The 22,022-nt window shown below is 41.4% G+C and overlaps 1 protein-coding gene across 1 annotated transcript; it reads right to left on the bottom strand.

Annotated features, from left to right (window-relative positions):
- Positions 1 to 3,994: 3,994 nt before the first annotated feature.
- FABP12 (fatty acid binding protein 12) lies at positions 3,995 to 15,031 on the bottom strand. Its single transcript, XM_044780833.2, has 5 exons — positions 14,875 to 15,031; positions 14,158 to 14,245; positions 12,190 to 12,362; positions 10,127 to 10,228; positions 3,995 to 6,061 (listed from the first exon to the last, which is right to left on the bottom strand). Exons 2-5 carry the CDS (start codon positions 14,228 to 14,230, stop codon positions 5,987 to 5,989), a joined length of 423 nt encoding a protein of 140 aa, XP_044636768.1. The 5' UTR covers positions 14,231 to 14,245; positions 14,875 to 15,031; the 3' UTR covers positions 3,995 to 5,986.
- Between the last annotated feature and the right edge of the window lie 6,991 nt (positions 15,032 to 22,022).

The following is a 22,022-nucleotide window of genomic DNA, read 5'->3' as shown; positions in this document are numbered from 1 at the left end:
TCTTTAAAGAGTTTTGGTCTTTGTTCTTACAAGAGTTTAAGTTACTGGCAGATTGGCTTAATCCTCCCAAGACTTATTTTTAAGCTTTGTTAAGGTGGACCTTAACACCCTCACCTTTACTCTCAGGATAGTTTAACCCTGAGGTCTCTTCTGCATGCCCTGGTGGAGTACTGAGGATCTCCACTCAGGCTGGCCAGACCTCAAACAACTCCTTGCCCCATATGAGCTCTGTGAGTTGTTCAGTGTCGAGCCCTCTGGTTGTCCTTTCCCTGGCCTCTGAAGTTTTATTCTGTGTATGTGCAGCTAAGAATTTTGCTGAGAATAAAGGAGATCCTTAATACAGATTTCTAGAGCTCCTTTTTTCTGTAGATCCTTCTTCTGCCCCATGTCTTCCGGCTGCCTCAAATTCCTTACCTTCCAATCTCTGTCTTCTCAACTCAGTGGGGCCACTGTGCTCTTCTTATGATCCCTGTCCCTGATGCCCACTGGGGAAGTGTCCCCAGGACAATGGTAGGGGCTCATCTCAAGGGTTTCTCATCTCTAAGGCATCGTGGTCCAGTATTTCCTGTTCTCCAATATCTGAAAATAGACCCTTCATACATTTTGTCCAATATTCCAGCCATTTATGGTGTGAGGGTAAGTCTAATTCTTGTCACTGCACCATGGCTAGAAGCAAAGTTCCAAAATTCCTTTTTTTCTCATCTGTACATGCAGTATAGTGTGAATACAAGCTCATTTCAACAATGCATACTCTCCATTTTTATAACATTGTTCTTGAAGAAAATGTATTTGAGATCCTAATGTGAGAGAGCATATAGCTTTTCCCCTTTGCTAGTCCTTACATAGTGAGAATGGAGGTGGGTGCTGGGAACAGAGAATTGGGAAGAAATGTTGATTTCACTCAGCACCGCAACATGCTAACTCTCTATACTTCGATATTTACATAGGAAATGGTAACCCTCTAGGAAACAAACAAACGAAAAATGAAGGGGAGTATTGCAAGGGAAGAAAGGAGCTAAAATCTAGATTCAAAATCATGCTGACCTGAGCCGTTCTACTTCAGCCAAGTGTTTGCAAGTTGGGGGCCTCCCAGGACTTTACTGTTTTGAAATACATTTTAGATTATCCTCAAGGGAACTAGCAAAATAAAGATTGCCAAACACAAGAGGTTACATCTTGTATGCAAGAGCTCCTATGTTCCACATTTGACAAACTTGTGCTTGGTATTCAAAGGTCACCACAAACACCACCACCAAAAACCAAACAGCAAATCTCAATAGTTTATTATAGGTGTTGAGATAATATTTATAGAATTCTTGATATCAAATTCTTCTCCCATCCCTTCTCTAGCCTTCAATATCTTTTAAAGTAAAGAGTAACACATAAACAGAAATACTCCTGACTTTAGCCGTAATCCTAACAGTACTGCTGAAAACCTTGGTTCTGTTTCAAAGCCCTGTATCCAGCTACAGTGTTCCTTAGTGATTGATGGAGAGCAAAGTCTTTCTAATGAGGTGGTCTTGGATCCTGGATTCACCATTTGCATCTTCATAACCTGGGCGGAAGTGATTCAACTTCTCTAAAGCACAAGTGTAAATGACACATAGTAGGCGCTCTACACCAGGCAGAACAAGTACAAACCACACAGCAGAGATATGTTAGTGTCAGGAATTGTTGAAGCTGCTGTTAGAGAACTAAAAAAGTTATACAGAGGGAACACAGAGATTGTAAACAGCAGGACTCAGCTACTACCCCCATGGCTGCAGGGGCAAAGGGAGAGGAATGGGCTATTAGAATTTAAAAGCTTGGAGGAGGCATCCATGGAGCTGGGACTAGACTTCTGCAGAGAGGGCACACTGCTGTGCTGCTCTTGGTGTCCCTCTGAGAATACGAAGAGACTGGGTGACGACTGAGCTCACTCATCTGTTTCCCAACTCCCAGGATCCCTATTCGTTTTCCCTGAAGTCCTGTGTCTTGAAAACCATTGTTTTAGATAACTTGTTCCCTCTTTTGTTGATTCAGGTGGGAGGTAAATCTAACCCCTGCTATTCTATCTTGGCCAGAAAGGGAAGTCTCTAATGTTTTCTAAATAAATAAATTAGCCACTTTTTTGGATCAGCTTCGTTGGTTCTGGCTTGCTCTGTTTAGTTTTTCGGTGAATTTATAAAATCAGACAATCATTTTGGCATAGTTTAGATGTAATGTCACTTAATGACATGCATCCTTCTAAGGTCTGAGACCAAAAAGTTCTAAATCACCCTTAACTCTCTCCTTTCAAATTCAATCCATCGGTAAATTCTGTTAACTCTAACTTAGAAATCTATCCCAAATCCTACGATTTCTTGCCCTCCCCGTTGCAAGCGACCATGATCGTGTGCCTGAAATATTGTTGGAATTTTCTAATTGATCTGCTTCTATGCCTGGCTCATTCCCGAACTGTTTCATATTTTACTCAAGTGGCATATCGTTTGTTCCTATCGGCACGAGCCCAGCGATGTTTCTTCAGACTGCCAGCCGCAGGAGTTTCCAGGGGCTGCAGCTGATTTGAGTTCACAGTTTCCAACCTTCTCAGAACCAGCCTCATGGCACCGCATCCAGGACGTGTGCACCAGTCGTGTGAAGCCTCCTGCACAGAGATCTGAGCCCCAGCCCCACAGGGTTTCTCATAAAGGTGGCTCTCAGCAGACGGGGAGTGAAATCAACCTGTCCTAGTCTGGTGCCCTCCCTGAACATGGGAGAGCAAATGCAATCCTTCACGGGATTCTGGGACCTCCCGCACAGACAGAGGAGTCCTGCATGCATGTGTTTCACTCACTAGTGCTCTACATACGACTTATTGGGCAAAAGGGTCCATTGATTGAAAAAAAATATTTGAAAACTGCTGGTCAACAGAATTAAGTCAGAAAGTTTTGGAGCATATACAAAGAAGTGCTCATACCACAAAATGAGGAGGGCACATTCTTTGCCGTAAGCCTTAGATGAGTCTTTGTGTCAGCAAAACACTCCTGTTAGGAGCTGGAGCTGGACTAGATTCAGTATATTTGTTTAATTAAATGTCGTATCTCATCAGCAATTCCAGTCAAAGTCGGTCTATAATAGTGACTTAAGTTTCCCGTTGATTTTGTCTACAGGACTCCATGTCGTCCACAGCAACTGCTAAGCCCAAATCCATACGACACCCCAGTGGTCAGCCAGAACCGGGACGACCGCCTGCAGGACCTTGTCACCGACCTCAGTTCTCTGGTCTCTTTAAACGAGAAATCCCCATTTAGGACCCTCAGAGCCGCATCGATGCTAAAATCATGTTTCCAGGACATCTCCACGCTGTGTCAGTAGGAAAATTCTCCAGATTCACAACATGTAACCATACTCGCAACTTACTCTTAAACATGATTCCCATCTATAAATGCTAAGCTGAAACTTACTGGACCTTCAGTTTCTCCAAGTTCACTTCCTCTGGTCTCAGATTCTTAGATCTTATTCCTTTTGTTTAGTGTCCTGAGCAAGAACTTCCTGATGAATCTGCCTCATAAGGGGCATGGATTCTTCACAGTTTGGCTGTTTTCTGCTTCTTAAATCTTCAGCTTCAAAAAGATCATCTTTCTCATCAGTTTAGGCTGGCAGAGTTCCGGTCGGGCAGGTTTCTCCGGCTTTACAAGTTCAGGTCAATGGTTTTAACCATGCATTTATTTATCATACTTATTATTACATAGAAAGACTCTAAAAGACTCTCTCAGAATTTGTATCTTGACTTCAGGGGAGACGTTCCGGCACCATGGTTGAAGAACGTGGACCTGGAGTTGCAGAGCGCTCGTTTCGAACTTTGGCCCGAGTATTGATCAGCTGAGGAAATTTAGGCAAAATATTTAACCTCTCTGAATCTTAGCTGACACCTTTGTAAATACATCATGGAAGTGAAGATGAGGTAGGCATGGAAAGTGCTAAACACAGTGGCTGGCACTTAATAACTACTCAAAAAACAGTCTGCTATCATTCTTGTTATTTTATTTTTCACCTCAGATTATTGTTAACTGAATTATGCAAATACATTATTTCCCCAAATTTATTCACTGGATAGAAAATATTCCACGTCTGTCAATCACAGTGAGTGACTTTCTGTTTTAATGATTCTCAACTGGGTAAAGGGAGTGGGAAGAAGGTAGGCATCCTGCTTACTTCTTCTGAAAACCTTTGCTGCCGTTGTATTGTCGGGTTTTTTGTTTTTTTGTTTTTAGAGTACCCAAAAGTCTCCAGACTTCATCAGATTGTTGACAAATAAAATCATATTGACATGGATATCCAAACGCCCTACTTGCACCTGCTCAGGCAGAACTCCAGTTCCCAGCAAAGCCCACCCCTGCTGCCCACCCCAGGTGCTCCTGGGGTCATCAGGGTACCCCTCCCATGTTCTGCTGGCGTCTGATAACTACCCCTTCACCACAAGGCTTCCCACACTAACGCCTGCTGCCTACGAGAGGACCTCCCTTCCACAGCAGACAGCAAACCCTCCACCAAAGCCAGGAGCACTGCTTGTGTTGCTCCCACAGACCCTGACCCGGGAGAGGTCAGAGCAGTGCTGGGTTCCATCCCGATGGGGAGAGTGCTTCTTTCTCGTATCCATGCAGCAAGCTGTCACCTGGGCCCAGCCACAGAGCTGCTCATGTCCTTGACCATACGCGGGGCCTCAGGAAAACAGCCCCTTCCACCTTGCCTGGAATCCTCTCTCTGTCCAGTCCAAGCAGCTCAGGAGGATGCTTTCCTGTGCCTTCTGTTGTCGTCTTCATCACTTCAGTACACCAAAAAAGTAAACAAGCACTTCTCTCACTTCCACCAGAGTGCCAAGATCCCCTATAGGTCAGTTCAGGCAAATGAGCCGTGACAGGCCACACGTTCAAATGGCCAAACTCTATGTCCACTCCCGGACGCAGCTGTGGCATCCTGCCACACATTTTAAGACACAGGGAAGCTTGTTTATTCATTAATTGGAGGTAGTGTTACACTTGATCCCTAATTGTACACTGTGAACCTGTTTCTACCTAAATTCCCTTTGTTATGGTTGTGAGGTGAATAATTAGAAAGCATGGATTCTGGTGCCAGTTTCTCCTGAAAACATCGGGGTGATATTGAAGTGCATAGTTAACCAATTTAGGCCTGTTTATCCACCTACAAGATAAAGTGATCAGTCCGCGTGGTTTCTAAAATCGCCCCCTGGCCAAAAGTACGTGAGGTTTGGGGCTAATAAAGTAGAATATTCTCCTTTGTGTTGCCTTTCAGTGACGGTGGTAGTGGTTATGGAATTCTCTGTAAAAATAGTTGGGTATTGTATTAGATTGTCAGTTATTGCTCTGGTTCCAAACCTGTTTGTTACCCTTTCCCATAAGTTGAGTTATTACCTATAAGGCACACTATGTCCCAACTAGTTTATTAAAAAATTAATACTGGGACTGGGTCACTGGCATAGCAGTTAAGTTTATGCACTCCGCTCCAGTGGCCCAGGGTTCACCAGTTCAGATCCCGGGTATGGACCTACACACTGCTTATCAAGCCATGCTGTGGCAAGCGTCCCACATATAAAGTAGAGGAAGATGGGCACAGATGTGAGCTCAGGGCCAGTCTTCCTCAGCAAAAAGAGGAGGATTGGTGGCAGGTGTTAGCTCAGGGCTAATCTTCCTTAAAAAAAAAAATGAATATTATTTTCCCAATATAGTGCAGATCATGTTAAATTTAAAGGATTGACATAATCTGCCTAATTAGAAGAAAATCAACATGAAGTGCTTCTCTGAATGTGTTACAGCAGCCCCACATCGAACAGGATACATCATCCTGATTTCTTACAGCCGCCAATGCCAAGGTCCTGTATGATACAGACATTCAGCAGGGCACCCAAATTGTTGGCATTCATGCAAAGGTTGTCATATTAGCAGTCATGGTATTTTACCACGGAGTTTTATTTAAGCAACCTCAGCACTTTGGATCATGAGAGTGCTTAAGAGTTTGTGACTGAGTTTGTTGGTACTCTTTCATATGTCCGAGTGCAGGTGACATTGTTCACGGCACTTTCCTAGAAGACAAACAAAGGATGAGATATTTCAGTATTGTTGGTGAAACTGACATTTATAAAAATGCAGACTAAGTACTATCCATACATACATTCCTTAAAAGTCTTGGAAAGAGATCTAGATAGACAACTATAGATAACGATTTGTTGGCTGATTTTGCCATATATGTATATATGTACACAAACACACACATATGGCAAATCACATATATGGTATATATGGTGTGCGTATATATATATTTGTGTATATACATATGTATACAAAAAACCAAAGTGTATTTGTAGGAATTTGAAGCATTTATTAAAGCATTTTAAATGCCTACATTGAAGCATTTTTGCTATTTTACGTAATCTATACTTTTCAAATGCTAATAACAACTGACATCGATGTAGTATTTTATGGTTTTCAGAGCACTGAAATATACATACATACATAATTCTCTCAAAAACACTGTGAACATATTTTCTACATTTTGAAGGCAAGGAACCTAAATCTTGGAGAGGGTAAATGATTTGTCCAAAGTCACATAGGTACTAAATGGCAGAGATGGAAATCCATGTCTGTGGATTCTGAATCTAATATTCTTCCTGATGAACTATAAAACCTATCTGTTTAGTGGTTAATGTCATTATAAGAAGCAATAAAAGAAGTAATCTTAGTCCTCCACTTCTTACTTCATAAGGAAATGTACTCTTTATTGTTGAAAGGAGAAAATCCTTAAGTTAAGAAACGAGGACAGAGAATGACATCAGCATCATGGGGGAGTGAGTCATTGCCTTTGTCTTTCCCCTCTGAGTTACAACCAGTCAGAAAGCCAGTGACCAACACAGGACTCCCTGCACAGCACACCAGGACGCCTGGGTGATACATGCATCTAGACATCTGAAGGTGGGTGGACTCAACCTCTGGGAGAGGATCGAACCTGGGGAGCATCCCTCTCCTTCTGCCCAGCAATGGTAGTCCAAGATGCTTATCCTCCCATCGGCTCACACACCAGCAACTGCAGGCTGCTAGGGCAAACACAGCACTTGTGCCTTGGCCCCTGCCCTCTGCCCCCTACCCCCTGCCCCCAGTGGTGGCAGATGTTGCATACATGTCCTGAGGTTCCAGGACACAGTGGAGTTGGTGACCTGGCCCCCTCCCTCTCTCCCCAGCAGTGGCGCCATCTTTCCTGCAGTGGGGACTACACCCAAGCCGTGAATTTCCCCAGCAGGGGCAGGGTCTCCTGATCTGAGGTTTCAGAGCAGGTTGTCAGTGTGAGCACCAGCCCCAACAACCAGAGGCTGGGGTCCCTGTCCACCCTTAGTGGTGGTGGATGGCACATGTCCTGAGGCTTCAGGACACAGAGCGGTACCACAGACCCAGCCCTCTCTTCCTCCCTGGCAGTGTTGCTCATTTCTCTAGCAGTAGGGACAGCAACCAAAACTCGGACTTCACTAGCAGGAGCAGGGTGCCCTGATCTGAGGTCTCAAAAAGCACACCATTGGGCGCCAGTGACTAGAGATGGCAGGGCCAGCAGCAACACATGCAACTCAGCCCCTACTCCTCCCCCAGCCACAGCAGCTGGCACCTGCACCCTGAGGCTTTAGTAACCACAGCATAACCTGAGATCCAGCCCCCAGTGGTGGCACCCCTGACACCAACTCTACCAGCAGCAGGGGCTGCATACAAGAACTCAGGCCCCAACAGCAACAGTGACACCTGTGAGCCCACAGCCCCTGGCTGCAGTGCTGCCAGTACCCCCAGATAACACAAGAGCAGCAGTGCGGGTGGTCTAAGGGACAGCGGAACCCAAGCCTGTAAAGAGCCCATGGAGAGAAGTTGGGGAACATGAGACCCAGGCAAGCCTGGAAGCAGCAGAAGTGCTCACAGCCTGGTGACCCCAGTGGTAACACCTGAGACTGCAGCAACATCGAAAGCAGCAGGGCACCAGCAACCCCAGAGGCACAAGCAGCACAAGGAGGGCACTGATGACACTTCTAGCAGAGGCAGTGGAGAGTGGAAAGTGCAGGCTCTCAAATACAACCAGAAGCAGGTCAGAATCAGTAACTGAAGCCATACCCAAATAAGAAAGTGGTGACCACCAATGTGCCAGCAGAGGATCAACTCATCAAGCACCATGAAGAACTACAGGAACATGGCAGAGCAGAAGGAGAATGACAGCTCTCCAGAAACCAAACTGGAAATCACAGAAGATTACAATCTGACTGACAGAGAACTCAAAAGAGCTGTCATGAAGAAACTCAGTGACTTACAAGAAAACTCAGGAAGACAGTTAAATGACCTAAGGAGTAAAGTTAATGAACAGAAGGAAGACTTCACCAAAGAGATTGAAGCTCTGAAAAAAAAACCAAACAAACAAAAATTCTGGATATGAAGAACACAATTAATGAGACAAAATGTAATGTAGAAAGCACAAAGAATACAGCAGACCTTGTGGAGGAGAAAATCAGTGAGCTTGAATACAGAAACCTAGAAATGATCCAGGTGGAAGAGGAGAGAGAACCAAGATTTTTAAAAACTGAAGGAATTTTTCAAGAAATATCCAACTCAATTAGGAAAAGCAACATAAGGATTATAGGTATTCCAGAGGGAGAAGAGAAGGAGAGAGGAGCAGACAGTTTGTTCAAAGAAATAATGGCTGAGAACTTCCCAAAACGGGGGAAGAAAGTGAACTTACAAGTACATGAAGCCAATAGAACTCCTAATTACATGAATGCAAAGAGACCTTCTCCAAAGCGTGTAATATTAAAACTGTCAAAAGTCAATTACGAAGAAAAAAATAATAAGGGCAGCAAGAGAGAAGAAAATAACCTATAAAAGAACCCCTGTCAGGCTGTCAGCAGATTTCTCAGCAGAAACCTTACAGGCCAGGAGAGAATGGGACGATATATTCAAAATACTGAAAGACAAAAACTTTCAGTCAAGAATATTCTATCCAGTGAAATTATCCTTCAGATTTAACAGAGAAATAAAAACTTTCCCAGACAAATAAAAGCTGAGGGAGTTCATCCCCACTAGACCCGCCTTACAAGAAATGGTGAAGGAAGCCCTCATACCCAAAACAAAAAGGCAAAGGTTTACAAAGCTTTGAGCAAGGAGATAGACAGACAAAATCAGAAAATTGCAGCTATCAGAACAGGACAGCAAAGACTTAATTATAAAATAAAGGATAAAGGTGGGGAGAAAAAAAGAAGTGAGGATAGATTTTTTTTTTTACCTCCACACAATTCTTGCATATTTCCTTAGAACTATTTTACGTTATGTCCCAAATTACCTTTTGATTCATTTTGGTGGAGGTGAGGGTTTGGGAGGAAGAGAAACATTGACATATTTCCCTCCACTCTAAAGAAGCAAAGAGATGACTTGGGAAGCCATCTTGAAAGGGAGTGGGGCAGACTCAAAGAAGTGTACACTTTGGCATTACGCCAACCTAGATTTTAATCTCAGAACCACATTTTTCTAGCTGAACATCCTTAGGTAAGTCAGTGTTTGAATCTCAATTTTATCTCCTGTTAAGGGGGCGAATAAGTCTTGCCTCACAACACTATTGTGAGGATTGGTTAAATAACATATGAAAACATGGGGAGGTGGTAGCCACATAAATGTTAGTTTTTTCTTGTATCAACTCATCCTTACACCAAACAGACACCACTTAAGCTTTGCACCCTCAGTTTAAATTTCCTTTTCATGCTTTTGTTTGGTGTTGATCTGGAAAACTGTGAGAAATTAATCCTGGCGTAGAGCAGAAGATTAGCAATAATTCTCAATTTCTGCTGAAATCTTTATTGCACAAATACACACTTATTTTGGCTTATGCACAAGTCAAAGAATTAGGCAAGACAATTTCTTAAATTCTCTTTCGTGTTTTAGTTCCTCAAGCCATGTGCTTTTTATTAACATTTATGATCATATATTTATCTGCCAATGTTTTCCCCCGCTCTTAGAAATCAAGAGGGAAAGAAAAACTGCATTTACCTCCATTGTTTTAGAACAAACTATTTGAGTGATTTTATAAATAGATGTTATAGTAGGTGGAAAAAAGTAATGAGAAACAGCTCACTCACCACCACCATTTTCCCATCCACCAACCTTCTTGTTATGGTGGTCTCTTTGCCTTCCCAGTCCTTAACCTGAACCAAGGAGTCATTATCTAAGGTTACCAGACTCTGAAAAACAGACAAAACCAAATCCAGCTCAGATTGTTGTATTTGAACTCTAAAATCTTGTCAGATGTCAAATTCTTTTTGGCTGCCGTGCTACTCTCAGGTTGTTTTAGAATGGTGTTTACGATTCATTTATTTTAAGACATTGTCAATGGTAAATTTCTTGGCTGATTCTTCTGGTAAAAAGTTTTATAAGAGTAAAAAACATAATATTACTTTGAAGAGTAAGTCATTCTTTTTTATGTTTTATTGTATAAGCAAAGTATTATCTCTTTGCATAAAGAATCACAAGTAAGTTTCGACTTTAAAAATACATATGAAGCTAATTCAAACTCCCATTTAAGACCTTACTTAAATGAGAAAAGTCCTGTTTCCTCCTCTTACCTCAGCAACATAAAAATAGTGAAAATTATAATTATAGTCACAAGAACAATCGCTACCACTTATGTATCACTATTATGTAAGGCACTCTTCAAAGAGGTTTTAATATATTAATTCATGTAATCCTCACAACAACCGTATGAGGTAAGTACTATTATTAGCCATTTTTGCAACGGAAAAGACTGAGCCAGCAAGGTTGTGTGGCTTGCCCAAAGTCACACAGCTGATTGGGGTCAGAGGTGGGATTCACACTCAGGTCATGCCGATCCAGTCTGCATCTTCCTCCATTATATTATATATCACAAAGTTTAGAGATATCAATGATTAAATTCTACTCTATTGCAAAATCATGTTATATAATCATTTGGATGCATACATCTCAGAGCTTACAATTCCACTGAGTTGGGCCTTCTACCAAAATTATTTACTATTCCTTTCTGTAGCAGAGACAATGATGATCATTAAATTTTCCTTCTGCTTTCCTATATTTTGTAGCCTTTTTATTCTAGTAGATTTTTGAAAATTTACCACAGACATCTTTATTAAACATTTTAAGCCAAAATTCTTCTTTCATTTTACGTTGTACAGGAATCTGAAGTCTCATATTATTTAGCAACTATCTGTTAATGTGATGTGTTAGTTCCTTTTATCAGGGCATCCTCTTCCATATACTTCAACAATCCTCTATTGAGTTCATTCATTCAAACAACAAACATTTATTGAGCAACTATTATGTAACAAGTACTGTGTTCTGTGAAACAAAACAGACAAGACATCCTGTCTTTGAGGAGCTTACATTCTGGTGTGGGGGAACATATAATAAACAGAAAATACAAAAAAAATGTAAATTATGTATTCCAGTTGGAGCCCACAAGATGAAAGAAACTGTGTGTGTCACTTCCAGGCTGAGGCAATACAAACCCCAGTGTCTCTTTCCTTGTTGACTGAGGAGTCCACAAGTTCCCAACGGTGGAGGTACAAGGTAGTTGAACCTCCTTGGGCCCCGGTCCCTGAGAAATTGAGAGGGGAAGACACCCTGCGCCTCCATTTCCTGCCCCCACCCTACACATACATAAACTTCCCCTAACCCCACCCCACCACTGAATATGCACTATGAGTTAGAAATAAATCCCCACTGTAAGTCACTGAGAGCTTGTGATTAATTTGTTAGCGTGGCATAGTCTCACCTATACCAGCTAATATGTTTTATGCATTATAATTTTATGTGTGGAAAATGCTACAAAATGGAAAGCAGAACTTTTGGTTGTGAGAGACAATCTAGAGAGAGAATTCTCAAAATATGGTCTGCTAATCATCTGCATCAGAATTGTTGTCAAAAATACGATTTTCAGGTGCCCACTCCAGACATCGGAGCCTCTGGGGATGGGACCTCGAAGTAGGCATTTTTCACAAGCATTCCAGGAGATTTGAATACATTTTAAATTTTGAGGTCCTCAGACCTAGGTTTTAGCCCAAAGTGTATCTAATACAGACTTTTGATATGTTTGCTATAATTGCTTACTTACTTAGGATGATTTCAAAATTAACATGAAATTTATCTGAAAGAATGTCGAAGGCCTCACCTTGATCTTACGGCCAGCTGGTGTGGTTTCTTCAAACTCTTCTCCCAGTTTAAAGGAGATCTCATTATTTTTAAAGATGCTTTTGGTTTTTATAGTGATGACATCTTCCTTTGTATTTATGGTCACAGTGGGTTTTGCCAGACAGCCAAGCTTCCTGCTGACTCTTCCTATTCCTGGAAACCAGATAAAAAAGACGCAATGGTTAAACCTGTTGTTGGCTCCAAGAACTCACATTAGCCGTATAATTCTCTGCTAACTAGGAGACTTCTGAGTTAAACAGATTTAATGCCACATGAATTCAAATATCTAAAGCCAGTAGCACCATTGTATGTTAAAATTGATTACATTTGCAGAAAAAATATCAGTGGCCAGCTTTTGCGTAGTGACTGTTACGTTTCTCTAGTCCAGTAGTTATTAATCTTGTTGGTTCCTAGACCCCTTTGAAAATTTGATTAAAGCCATGAAAAAATACACTAATTTACACACAGACAACATACTTAGGCATGGATTCTTCCAGAACTTTGTCTCTTCACTTGCATTCGTATATGAACACACATATAGGGTTTGTTTTCTCTATTATGTTTTTTATTGTAGTTAACTACTTATAACATAAAGTTTATTATTTTTAACATTTTATTTTTATTTTTTTTAAAGATTTTATTTTTTCCTTTTTCTCCCCAAAACCCCCCGGTACATAGTTGTGTATTCTTCGTTGTGGGTTCTTCTAGTTGTGGCATGTGGGATGCTGCCTCAGCGTGGTCTGATGAGCAGTACCATGTCCGCACCCAGGATTCGAACTAACGAAACACTGGGCCGCCTGCAGCGGAGTGCGCGAACTTAACCACTCGGCCACGGGGCCAGCCCTATTTTTAACATTTTAATGTACACAATTCAGTAGCATTAAGTACATTCACAATCTTGTGCCACTATCACACTATAGATATAGGTGTCTAAAAAGTATATAAATGTTAGTATAACTATTGTTTTCCAACTTGCTTTTCCCCCTTATCTGTATCTCTTGGAGCTTTTCCATATCAATACACATAGATATATATTTTTGTCATAACTACTGAATATTCCACAGTGTGTATATTCCAAAATTTTTTGTCTCCATCCCTTTATTGATAGGCATTTAGTTTGCTTCCATTTTTTGTTACTATAAATAATGCTGTAGTGAACATCTTTGCACACACAACTTTATATGGTACATGTAGAAGTATTTTCTATAGAAATAGCATTACACACATAGTAATACCTAAGTTAAATTTCTAAGAGAAGATAAATTGGGGAAGCACTATATATGGTTTGTGGAATTCATATTGTGAAACATGATGACAAGCTATGATAGATTGGATGATGGCCTTCAAAGATATTCAGATCCTCATCTCTGGAACCTGTGAATGTCACCTTACATGCCAAAAGGGACTTTGCAGATACGGTTAATTTAAGGACCTTGAGATGGGGACATTATTCTGAATTATTGAGGAGGACCTTGCATGTAATCATAAATTTCCTTATAAGAAGAAATTTTCCCTATTAGAAGAAGATAGATATTAGACTACAGAAAGGAGAAGGCAATATGACAATGGGAGCAGAGATTGGCCACACACCAAGGAATGCTACAACCATCAGAAACTGGAAAACAAGATGTGTTCTGAAGATCCTCTAAAGATCAAAAGCACACGTTTGCAAAATGATTGTTTATTAAAATCATTTGCTGTTTAGTACATGGCATACATGCATTTAACCTATGTCAATCCATGGCAAATTACACGAGGGCGGGGATTATCTCAATCCCAACCTAGTTTTGCACAGAGCTATATCTAGGTGCTGAATCAATATTTATTGTTTCTATGTGAACAATTGAAGGGAGGGGCCTAAGAATAATCTAATTTCATACAGAGTAAGTTCTGTGCTGTCAAAGCTCCCATTTTTACTGGATATGATGTACAAGTAAACATGGCTCACCTAGCTCTTTCGTATATTCTTCAAAATTTTCACAAGAAATGGATTTCCACGTTCCCTGGAGCTGATCAACCATTCTGTCTACGTTGATCTTAAAGAAAAATAGCATTATACGGATGAGTATATTAGTGCTCCCTGAAAGAGTATTGGAACCTGTTCTTAACACAATCCTGGTAGATAGTGCAGAGAAGTCAGGGGAAAAGTTTAGGGACTCTAATCCTGTCATCTTCCCTTAGCGCCATCTAAAGAAGAAAAGCTCTCTCAAATGTAAGTCAGGATGAAAATGGAAACAGGTGGCAGTTTTTAGCAGAACTAGATATAATTTTTCCATCTCTAATTTAGGATCAAAACTAGATATTACAAATTCTCTCTATTTTCTTCCATAAGAACTGACACACGCACACCAATTACAAGGGGTGGACCAAAGCAGCTATGTTTATGCCATAGGACCCCTGTACTCCAGATTTTTCTTTTTTGCTGACCAAGAGTGATATCAAAAAAGTGAATTTATTGCCTGTTTCGAGATCTTATCATATTCTTGTTCTTGAAAACTTGAACTAAAAACTATGGAGACTTCATAGGTAGTATTTGGTGCTTGAACTAAAGTTAACTTTAGTCAGGGCTAGAACAACCATTTTGAGCTTGTACATACTGAGCAAGACAATGGAACAGAGAAAATATGAAGGAAAGAGATTGCGTTACACACAAACACACACCCACAGCCTTGTTCCTGGCGGTTTTCCAGATGCCAGCTCAATTCCACGTGAGGCTAGAGTTGTCAGTGCTATGAGAACACCAATGTCTTCTTAGCAAACCCTCCTTAATCTAGGCTACTTTCCGTTCCTTTCAATCTTGACTGTATCACTCTGCTGTCCACTGACATCTGTAAGGAATCAGAATAGAGAACAAGAAATACAATAGCAAATATACCAAATAGAGAAGAGGAGACTCCAAAGGTTAAAGTAAAACACAAACACAGCCTTACACGTGCCATCAGCCCTGAGGACAACATCATTGATTCTAGGCAGCGCTTGATGTCCATGTGCTGACACAGACTTATTAAGAAAAAGCGAAATTATAAAATGCTTTTAAGACAGGAAAGGAGATACAGCATTTTATAGCAATTCCCATTAAAATGTTAAATTTCCAGTATCCATAATTATCTGCCAAGGCACTTTCCCAGGCCAGTGGTCTTACTGATAATTATTCAACGAATATTTATGGAGCAACTAGTATTATAGACCCAACAGGACGCTAAGTGATTTTGCATACACCATTGATTTAATGCCCCAACTATGGTTGGAAAAGATACCATAATTTGTTTCTGTTTGTTTTCCTTTCCTATGTTAGGCAGTTTAACATTATAGATTTTTTTAATTAATGTGTACAACTTTTAAAGTTATGCATACTCAATTGAATAGGCATGAAACTGAAGCCAGGAAATGACCCACCACTGAAGGTACTAAAGGTGTTGAAGTTAGGCCCTGAAGATGCTAAAATTCCTAGGATTTTTCAAGAAACTGTTGACAGTGTTGCCTCGCATGTTGGATGCACATTGATCGCCCAACATAAGAAAAATCACCTGCGGAAAATCATTTCCTTGAAGGAGAGGCCATATTGGGAGCTCAGTGTCGTGCTCTGCTGCTGGCAGATTAGACTTTCAGAGGCATCAGTGAAAAAGAGCCCATGCATGGCCTCTGTCTCTGCCCCTGAGGTCCCTGCATTCGTGCACCCATCGTGTCAACTCAAAGACTGGCTAATGTCAACTGGCCTAGTCATTGTGTCTCCTTGGCTGTTCACTGTCTTCTTGTGATGTATGCTTTCTGGTGTCTTAATATGTGAGTCAAAACTCTTCACACATTGTGCCCACTCTCCTCAGGACATCCACAGTCTTCTACACCAAACTGCCTTGTCTCCAATTTTTCAGTCTTTTTCTTTCCAGATCCCTGACCAGCCTATCAAAGTATTCCTTCCACCCACGAGCACATTCTCATCTCAGGACGCTGCTCCCTCCACACAAAATGAGGAAAAAGTGCACCACTCTGAGCTTGGTCCATTGAAACGATTTTTCCTCACCAATGTTTTTCAAGCCCCCTCCCTCTCTGAGTATCATTAAACCACTGCCCATTTTCAGCTTGCATCCTCACATGGAGCTGATCTACTTATAAAATATGTTCAGGCCTTTCCTACTCCTTCAGCTGGTCACATGGGACCCCCACATTGTCCTAGGAAGGATCTGAGGGAGGGATGCTGGAACAACTGTGGGGGGTGACAGGGGGTCTGGGACACCTGCTCATGCAGTTACCTCATATCTGCTGGTCCTACTTGTCTTGATCCCAGATACACGGCTTTGATCTTATGTTGGACTGCTGCTGGGCCTGCCTGAATTTATGACTCCGTGGGTCTGACAGAACCTAGATCATAATGGACAGTTCCAGATGCGTGGTTACTTATTGTCCTATAATCAAGAATTCTGTCTCTTGTAGGCCCCAGTAACACACCAGGAACTCTTTTTCAAAAAGCATATAAGATTCTATTGCAGGGGTCCAACCTCATGACCGAGAGGTTAAGTTGGCATGCTCTGTGTCATGGCCTAGGGTTTCGCCAGTTCAGATTCTGGGCATGGACATGGCACCACTCATCAAGCCATGCTGAGGCAGCGGCCCACATAGCAAAACCAGAAGGGCCTACAACTAGCATATATAACTATGTACTGGCTCTGGGGAGAAGAAAAGAGAAAAAAGGAAAGATTGGCAACAGATGTTAGCTCAGGTGACAATCTTTAAAAAAAAAAAAAAAAAAAAGAACAGGGCCAGCCCTGTGGCCGAGTGGTTAAGTTCACACGCTCTGCTTCCACAGCCCAGGGTTTTGCTGGTTCCGATCCTGGGTGCGGACATGGCACCATTCTTCAGGCCATGCTGAAGAGGCGTCTCACGTGCCACAACTAGGACTCACAACTAAAAATACACAACTATGTACCAGGGGGCTTTAGGGAGAAAAAGGAAAAGTAAAATCTTTTAAAAAAAACCAAAAACCAAAAAAGACTCCTAACAACAAAAAAATATTCTATTGCAGATGGAATGGCCTTACTCCAAAACTCCAGAGGTCTGTGTGGTGATGCTCCCACTGGGGCTTCATCTATATGCCACACTGCCTTGTTTCCCATCACTGACACCTCCAACGGCATTGGGTTTGCCAGATCATATGGTCCCAGCCCAGGGCTGCTTGTACTGCAGCCCTGACTTCCTGCTCTAGGCCCCACTCAAAACAGGGAGCTTCTCATGTCCCTAGGAATGGGCTGGAGCACGTTCCTAGATGTGGAATATGCTGCCACCATAAGTCAAAGGATCTTACCAGGAATTTTGTTTTCTTCTTTCTGGTAGCAGCAATTTGTCTTTCTGAAGAGATGTCCTCACTTGCCCTTGACCCAACTGGATCCCTAAACACTTTACAACAGTGGAAGTTCCCTCAATTGTCACCAGCTTTAACTCCCATACCCTGTAATGCATGTGTCCTACCGATGCCTCAGCATGCTAGCCACTTCTTGCTCATCCTTGTGATCAACAAAATGTCGTGCAGGGTGTCCAGACAGCCCAGATCTCATCTGATTCTATTGACAGAGAGCAGAGGTAACATAGCCCCCAGACAAACTGTACTTGTATAGTATTGCCTTCCGTGTAAATACAAATGGTTTCTGATCTTTTTCGGATCTTTCCTGATTGGGATAGAGAAGAATGCCAAATCCATGTCTGCAAACCATGGACCTGAGGCCATATTAATCTGCTCTAGGAAAGATAACACATCTAGCACAGTAACCACAATTATTTGAGTTTCCAGGGGCCTCTAGTCATTCTCTAAGATTCATTTGGTTTCTGCACTGGTCAGACTGGTGGAGCTATGATATGGATCATCACCACATGCAATCTTAAGATCTTTTAGAGTAGCCTTCATTTCCGCCATTCCTCCCCATCACCACCACCAAATGCAATATTTTTTGATTCACTTTGTTAGCCAGGACTGGCGAGGGGGTGGGGGGTTGGGGGCAGGAATGTGGATGTGCAGCTTCAGAAGCTTCCACTTCATCTTCTTCACCATGATAGATAGCTCTCATTTGGTAGAACGAGAAGAATTCAAGGTGGTGGCTACTCTAACAGCCAAGATTATCAATCCCAATTATACCTTCAGGGACTGGGGAGGTGACCACTGGATGGGTCCTCAGACCTACAGGACCTACTGACAGCAAGAATTTGGCCAGCACTCTGTTTATTTCTTGGCCCCTGTATGCCTCCACTCTAACATGACGCTTTGGAACTCTGTGCTTCAATGTTAATTCAGACCCAATGCCCTCAAAATATCTCCATATTCCTCTTTCCTCAGTATGTATTTTCCCAAATAAATTACCATATGTCTCTTTCGAGGAAAATGGGAGAAATCAAGACAGTATATTTTTGCCATATATTTCAAGATTCTTCCTCCTGTGGACTTGGCCACCCCTTCAGTCAATAGTTTCCGGGTCTGAAAACTGGCTGAGGTCTGGGATCTGGGCAAAGTATCCTGACTTTCTATTGGGGTGACCACCCTCAGCCTGCTGCTCATCCATTCTTGCCTTCTTTTGACTGTGTATATTAAGCAGCACCCTCATTGGCTATTCATCTTTTTTGCCCCAGGGATGCAATGCTCTATTAGTCATCTCCACAGTTCCCTCCAGGTGAAACCCTCTTACCTACCCTTCACCTCTGCCTCTTGTTATGGTAATTGCAACCCCCTGGCCTCTGGAAGTAAAGGGCTGCCACCTGGCCCCTATTGGTTCAGAATCTCATCATCCCCATGGCCATCAACGAGCCAACTGTTGACTGATATAGCTATAACATAGATATAGACGTAGGTATCAGTTTCCTTTCTAAGAAAAGTATTGGGACTATATTGATTCGTAACAGAAGTACAGATCTCACAACTTTCCTACAGAGGAGAGCTCCACCATACACGAGTTTCCAGTGTTTTGGCATACTGAACTCGAATTATTTCAGCTAAGCAATTTGAAGTGTATTGGAGCTGGACCAGGCTTAGTGGGCACCTGCAGAGACTGGCAGGGTAGGACAACTCAGGCCTTACTCATTTGCTGTTCATTAAATAAACATTTGAGTGCCTACTAAACAGAAGACACTGTGCTAAGGCACTGGGTATAAAATGGTTAATGAAAGAGATGTCCAAAATATTTCCAACATTATGAAAGAGAATCTGAAATTATGCTATATTCCCAAATATTTCCATATGGATACATGTCCTTATAATAGAAACATGGAGAACTGGTTGATATTTTAGAGTAGGGATTGGCAAACTATGACCTATGTACAAAATCAGGCCACCACCTGTAAATAAAGTTTTACTGGATCACAGACACACATTTCTTTACTTATTTTCTATGGCTGCTTTCATGCAGCAGTAGCAGAGTTGAATAGTTGTGAGACACACCGCATGGCCTGCAAAACCTAAAATAATTACTCTCTGGCCCCGTGCAGAAAAATGTTTGCCCATCCCATTTTAGAGTCTCAAGTCTGATTATTTAAAACTCGGGATCCTAACTATTGCGTTTGTAGACTTTCTTTGCTTGAGATAGAAGAGCGGTGGATAACGTTTTTTTTTCCATAGCTTTTTCATCAAGAAAAGATATTTTTATAATTATGTCATGGATAACGCCAACAGAAAATTTCATATAAGGAGCCAAGCTCTGGCATTTTATAAAAATCACATAAGAGAGATGGTTCTCACTCAAATATACATGAAACGTTTAAAAAATGGCTCTGAGTACTGCAAGACAGAAAGACACAAGAACAAAAAATCAATAACTAGGAAAGAAATGGTAAAAAAAAAAAAAAAAAAAAGCTGTTCTTTTGTCTGCTTCCTGAGTCTAGCCTCACGTGGCTACTGGTCCTGTGAAATTTTCTTCGGAAATAGCCCTGGGTCTCTCACTCTTTTAGTCACCTTACTGATGCTAAGCCTTTATATTTTTCACGCAGTTCTAATCCACTTAGATTAAAACCATGCTGTATGAAAAATATCTTTAATGACTTTTTAAAGGAAAATTTATTAAAAATAGGGAAAGCCCATTACAAACTGCAGGTGTTGTGGCAAACAGAAAAAGTGATCTAAAGAGTTGCATGGTTCTCCTCTTATATTGCTTGGGTTTTGTAGGGTGTTAGTGAACGTGGGAAGAAGACAGCCCTCCATGGTCACCCTCAGTGGGCCCTGGTCAAGGACAATGGAAAAAGGTTGGCAACTAGGCCTTTTGAGAGACTCAGGGTGTTTCTGCACTGCCCCTACAGTTGAAATGAGCAGCTGGAAGTGAGCAGCAGATGGGAAGCTGGAACCGACCAACTGGAATGAGGCACATGGACACCCAAGCAAGCAATCACCCGGCACTGCTCCTCGCCAATATTCTTCACACACTTGGTCAATATTTTTCAGTAGGGTTGGGAAGGGTAGTGGTTTGAATTGTGTTCCCCAAGAAGATATGTCCAAGTCCTAACCCCTACTATTTGTGAATATGACCTTATTTGGAAATAGGGCCTTTTGCACCCATATGTTCATTGCAGTATTATTCACAATAGCCAAGACTTGGAAGCAATCTAGGTGCCCATCAAGGGACGAATGGATAAAGAAGATGTGGTGTATATACACAATGGAATACTACTCAGCCATAAGAAATGATGACATCCAGCCATTTGTGACAACATGGATGGACCTTGAGGGTATTGTGCTAAGTGAAATAAGTCAGAGGGAGAAAGTCAAATACCGTATGATCTCACACCTAAGTAGAAGATAAAGACAATGACAAACAAACACATAGCAACGGAGATTGGATTGGTGGTTACCATAGGAGAAGGGGGAGGGGGAAGGGCCAAAGGGGTGTTAGGCTCACATGTGAGGGGATGGACTATAATTAATTTTTGGGTGGTGAACATGATGTCTTCTACACAGAATTCGAAATATACTACAACGTACATCCGAAAGCTATATAATGTTATAGTCCAATGTTACTGCAATAAAATAAATAAATAAATTAGAAATAGGGCCTTTGCAGATGTAATTAAGGTTTTCAAGATGCGATAGTCCTGGATTTCACTGGACATCCAATGACACATGTCCTCATATGAGAACGAGAAAGAAATTTGAGACACAGAGACACAGGAAAAGGCCACGTGAAGACCAACCAAGGCAGAAATTGATGGGCTCTGATAAGCCAAGGAATACCAAATACTGCCGGGAGCCACCAGAAGCTAGAGAGAGGCATGGAATCGAATCTTCTCCAGAGCCTCTGGTAGGCTGCCAACACCTCGATTTCACACTCCTGGCCTTCCAAACTGTAAGGGAATAAAGTTCTCTCTAAGCCGGCAAGTAGTGACAATTTGTTATGGCCGCCCTAGGAAACTGATAAAGGGAGAAACTAATTTTTAAAAATCTTAGGCCACTATAAAATAAGAAGTTTATTTCATTGGGCAAAATAGCATTTAAACTTATTAGAAACTGTCTTTATTTCACTGGATTTTTTGTTCAGTTAAAAGTTATCATCATATTTACCAAAGATAGAGATAACTTCTATAAATAATAAGTAATCACAATAATAGAATAAAAGGCTGAATAATAATAGTAAACAATAGTATAATTATATAATAAAATTATTTAAATTAAAATTTCTTTCTGAAGTTCATGTAAGAAAAACACTTTCCTTATTTCTCTACTTTTTTATCTTCTCCCCACTCCACCCCCCCCCATCAGTTTTCTTTTGAAATATTCAGAATCATACAACTTCTTTTGGGTGAATATTAAAGGTTTTAAGATTTGGACAATGAAATAAATTCCTTGATGCT

This window comes from Equus asinus, chromosome 12 (genome assembly GCF_041296235.1).
Source record: "Equus asinus isolate D_3611 breed Donkey chromosome 12, EquAss-T2T_v2, whole genome shotgun sequence".
NCBI classification, from domain to species: domain Eukaryota; kingdom Metazoa; phylum Chordata; class Mammalia; order Perissodactyla; family Equidae; genus Equus; species Equus asinus.
This window is presented reverse-complemented; position numbering and strand designations above follow the sequence as displayed.

What these genes read in the sequence shown, in the direction of transcription:
- FABP12 (XM_044780833.2), bottom strand. Translation starts at nt 14,230, where the DNA reads ATGGTTGATCAGCTCCAGGGAACGTGGAAATCCATTTCTTGTGAAAAT. An exon ending in AGAATATACGAAAGAGCTAG is followed by an intron (nt 12,363 to 14,157) that starts GTGAGCCATGTT and finishes TCTGGTTTCCAG; the next exon opens with GAATAGGAAGAGTCAGCAGG. An exon ending in CAGCTGGCCGTAAGATCAAG is followed by an intron (nt 10,229 to 12,189) that starts GTGAGGCCTTCG and finishes TCTGTTTTTCAG; the next exon opens with AGTCTGGTAACCTTAGATAA.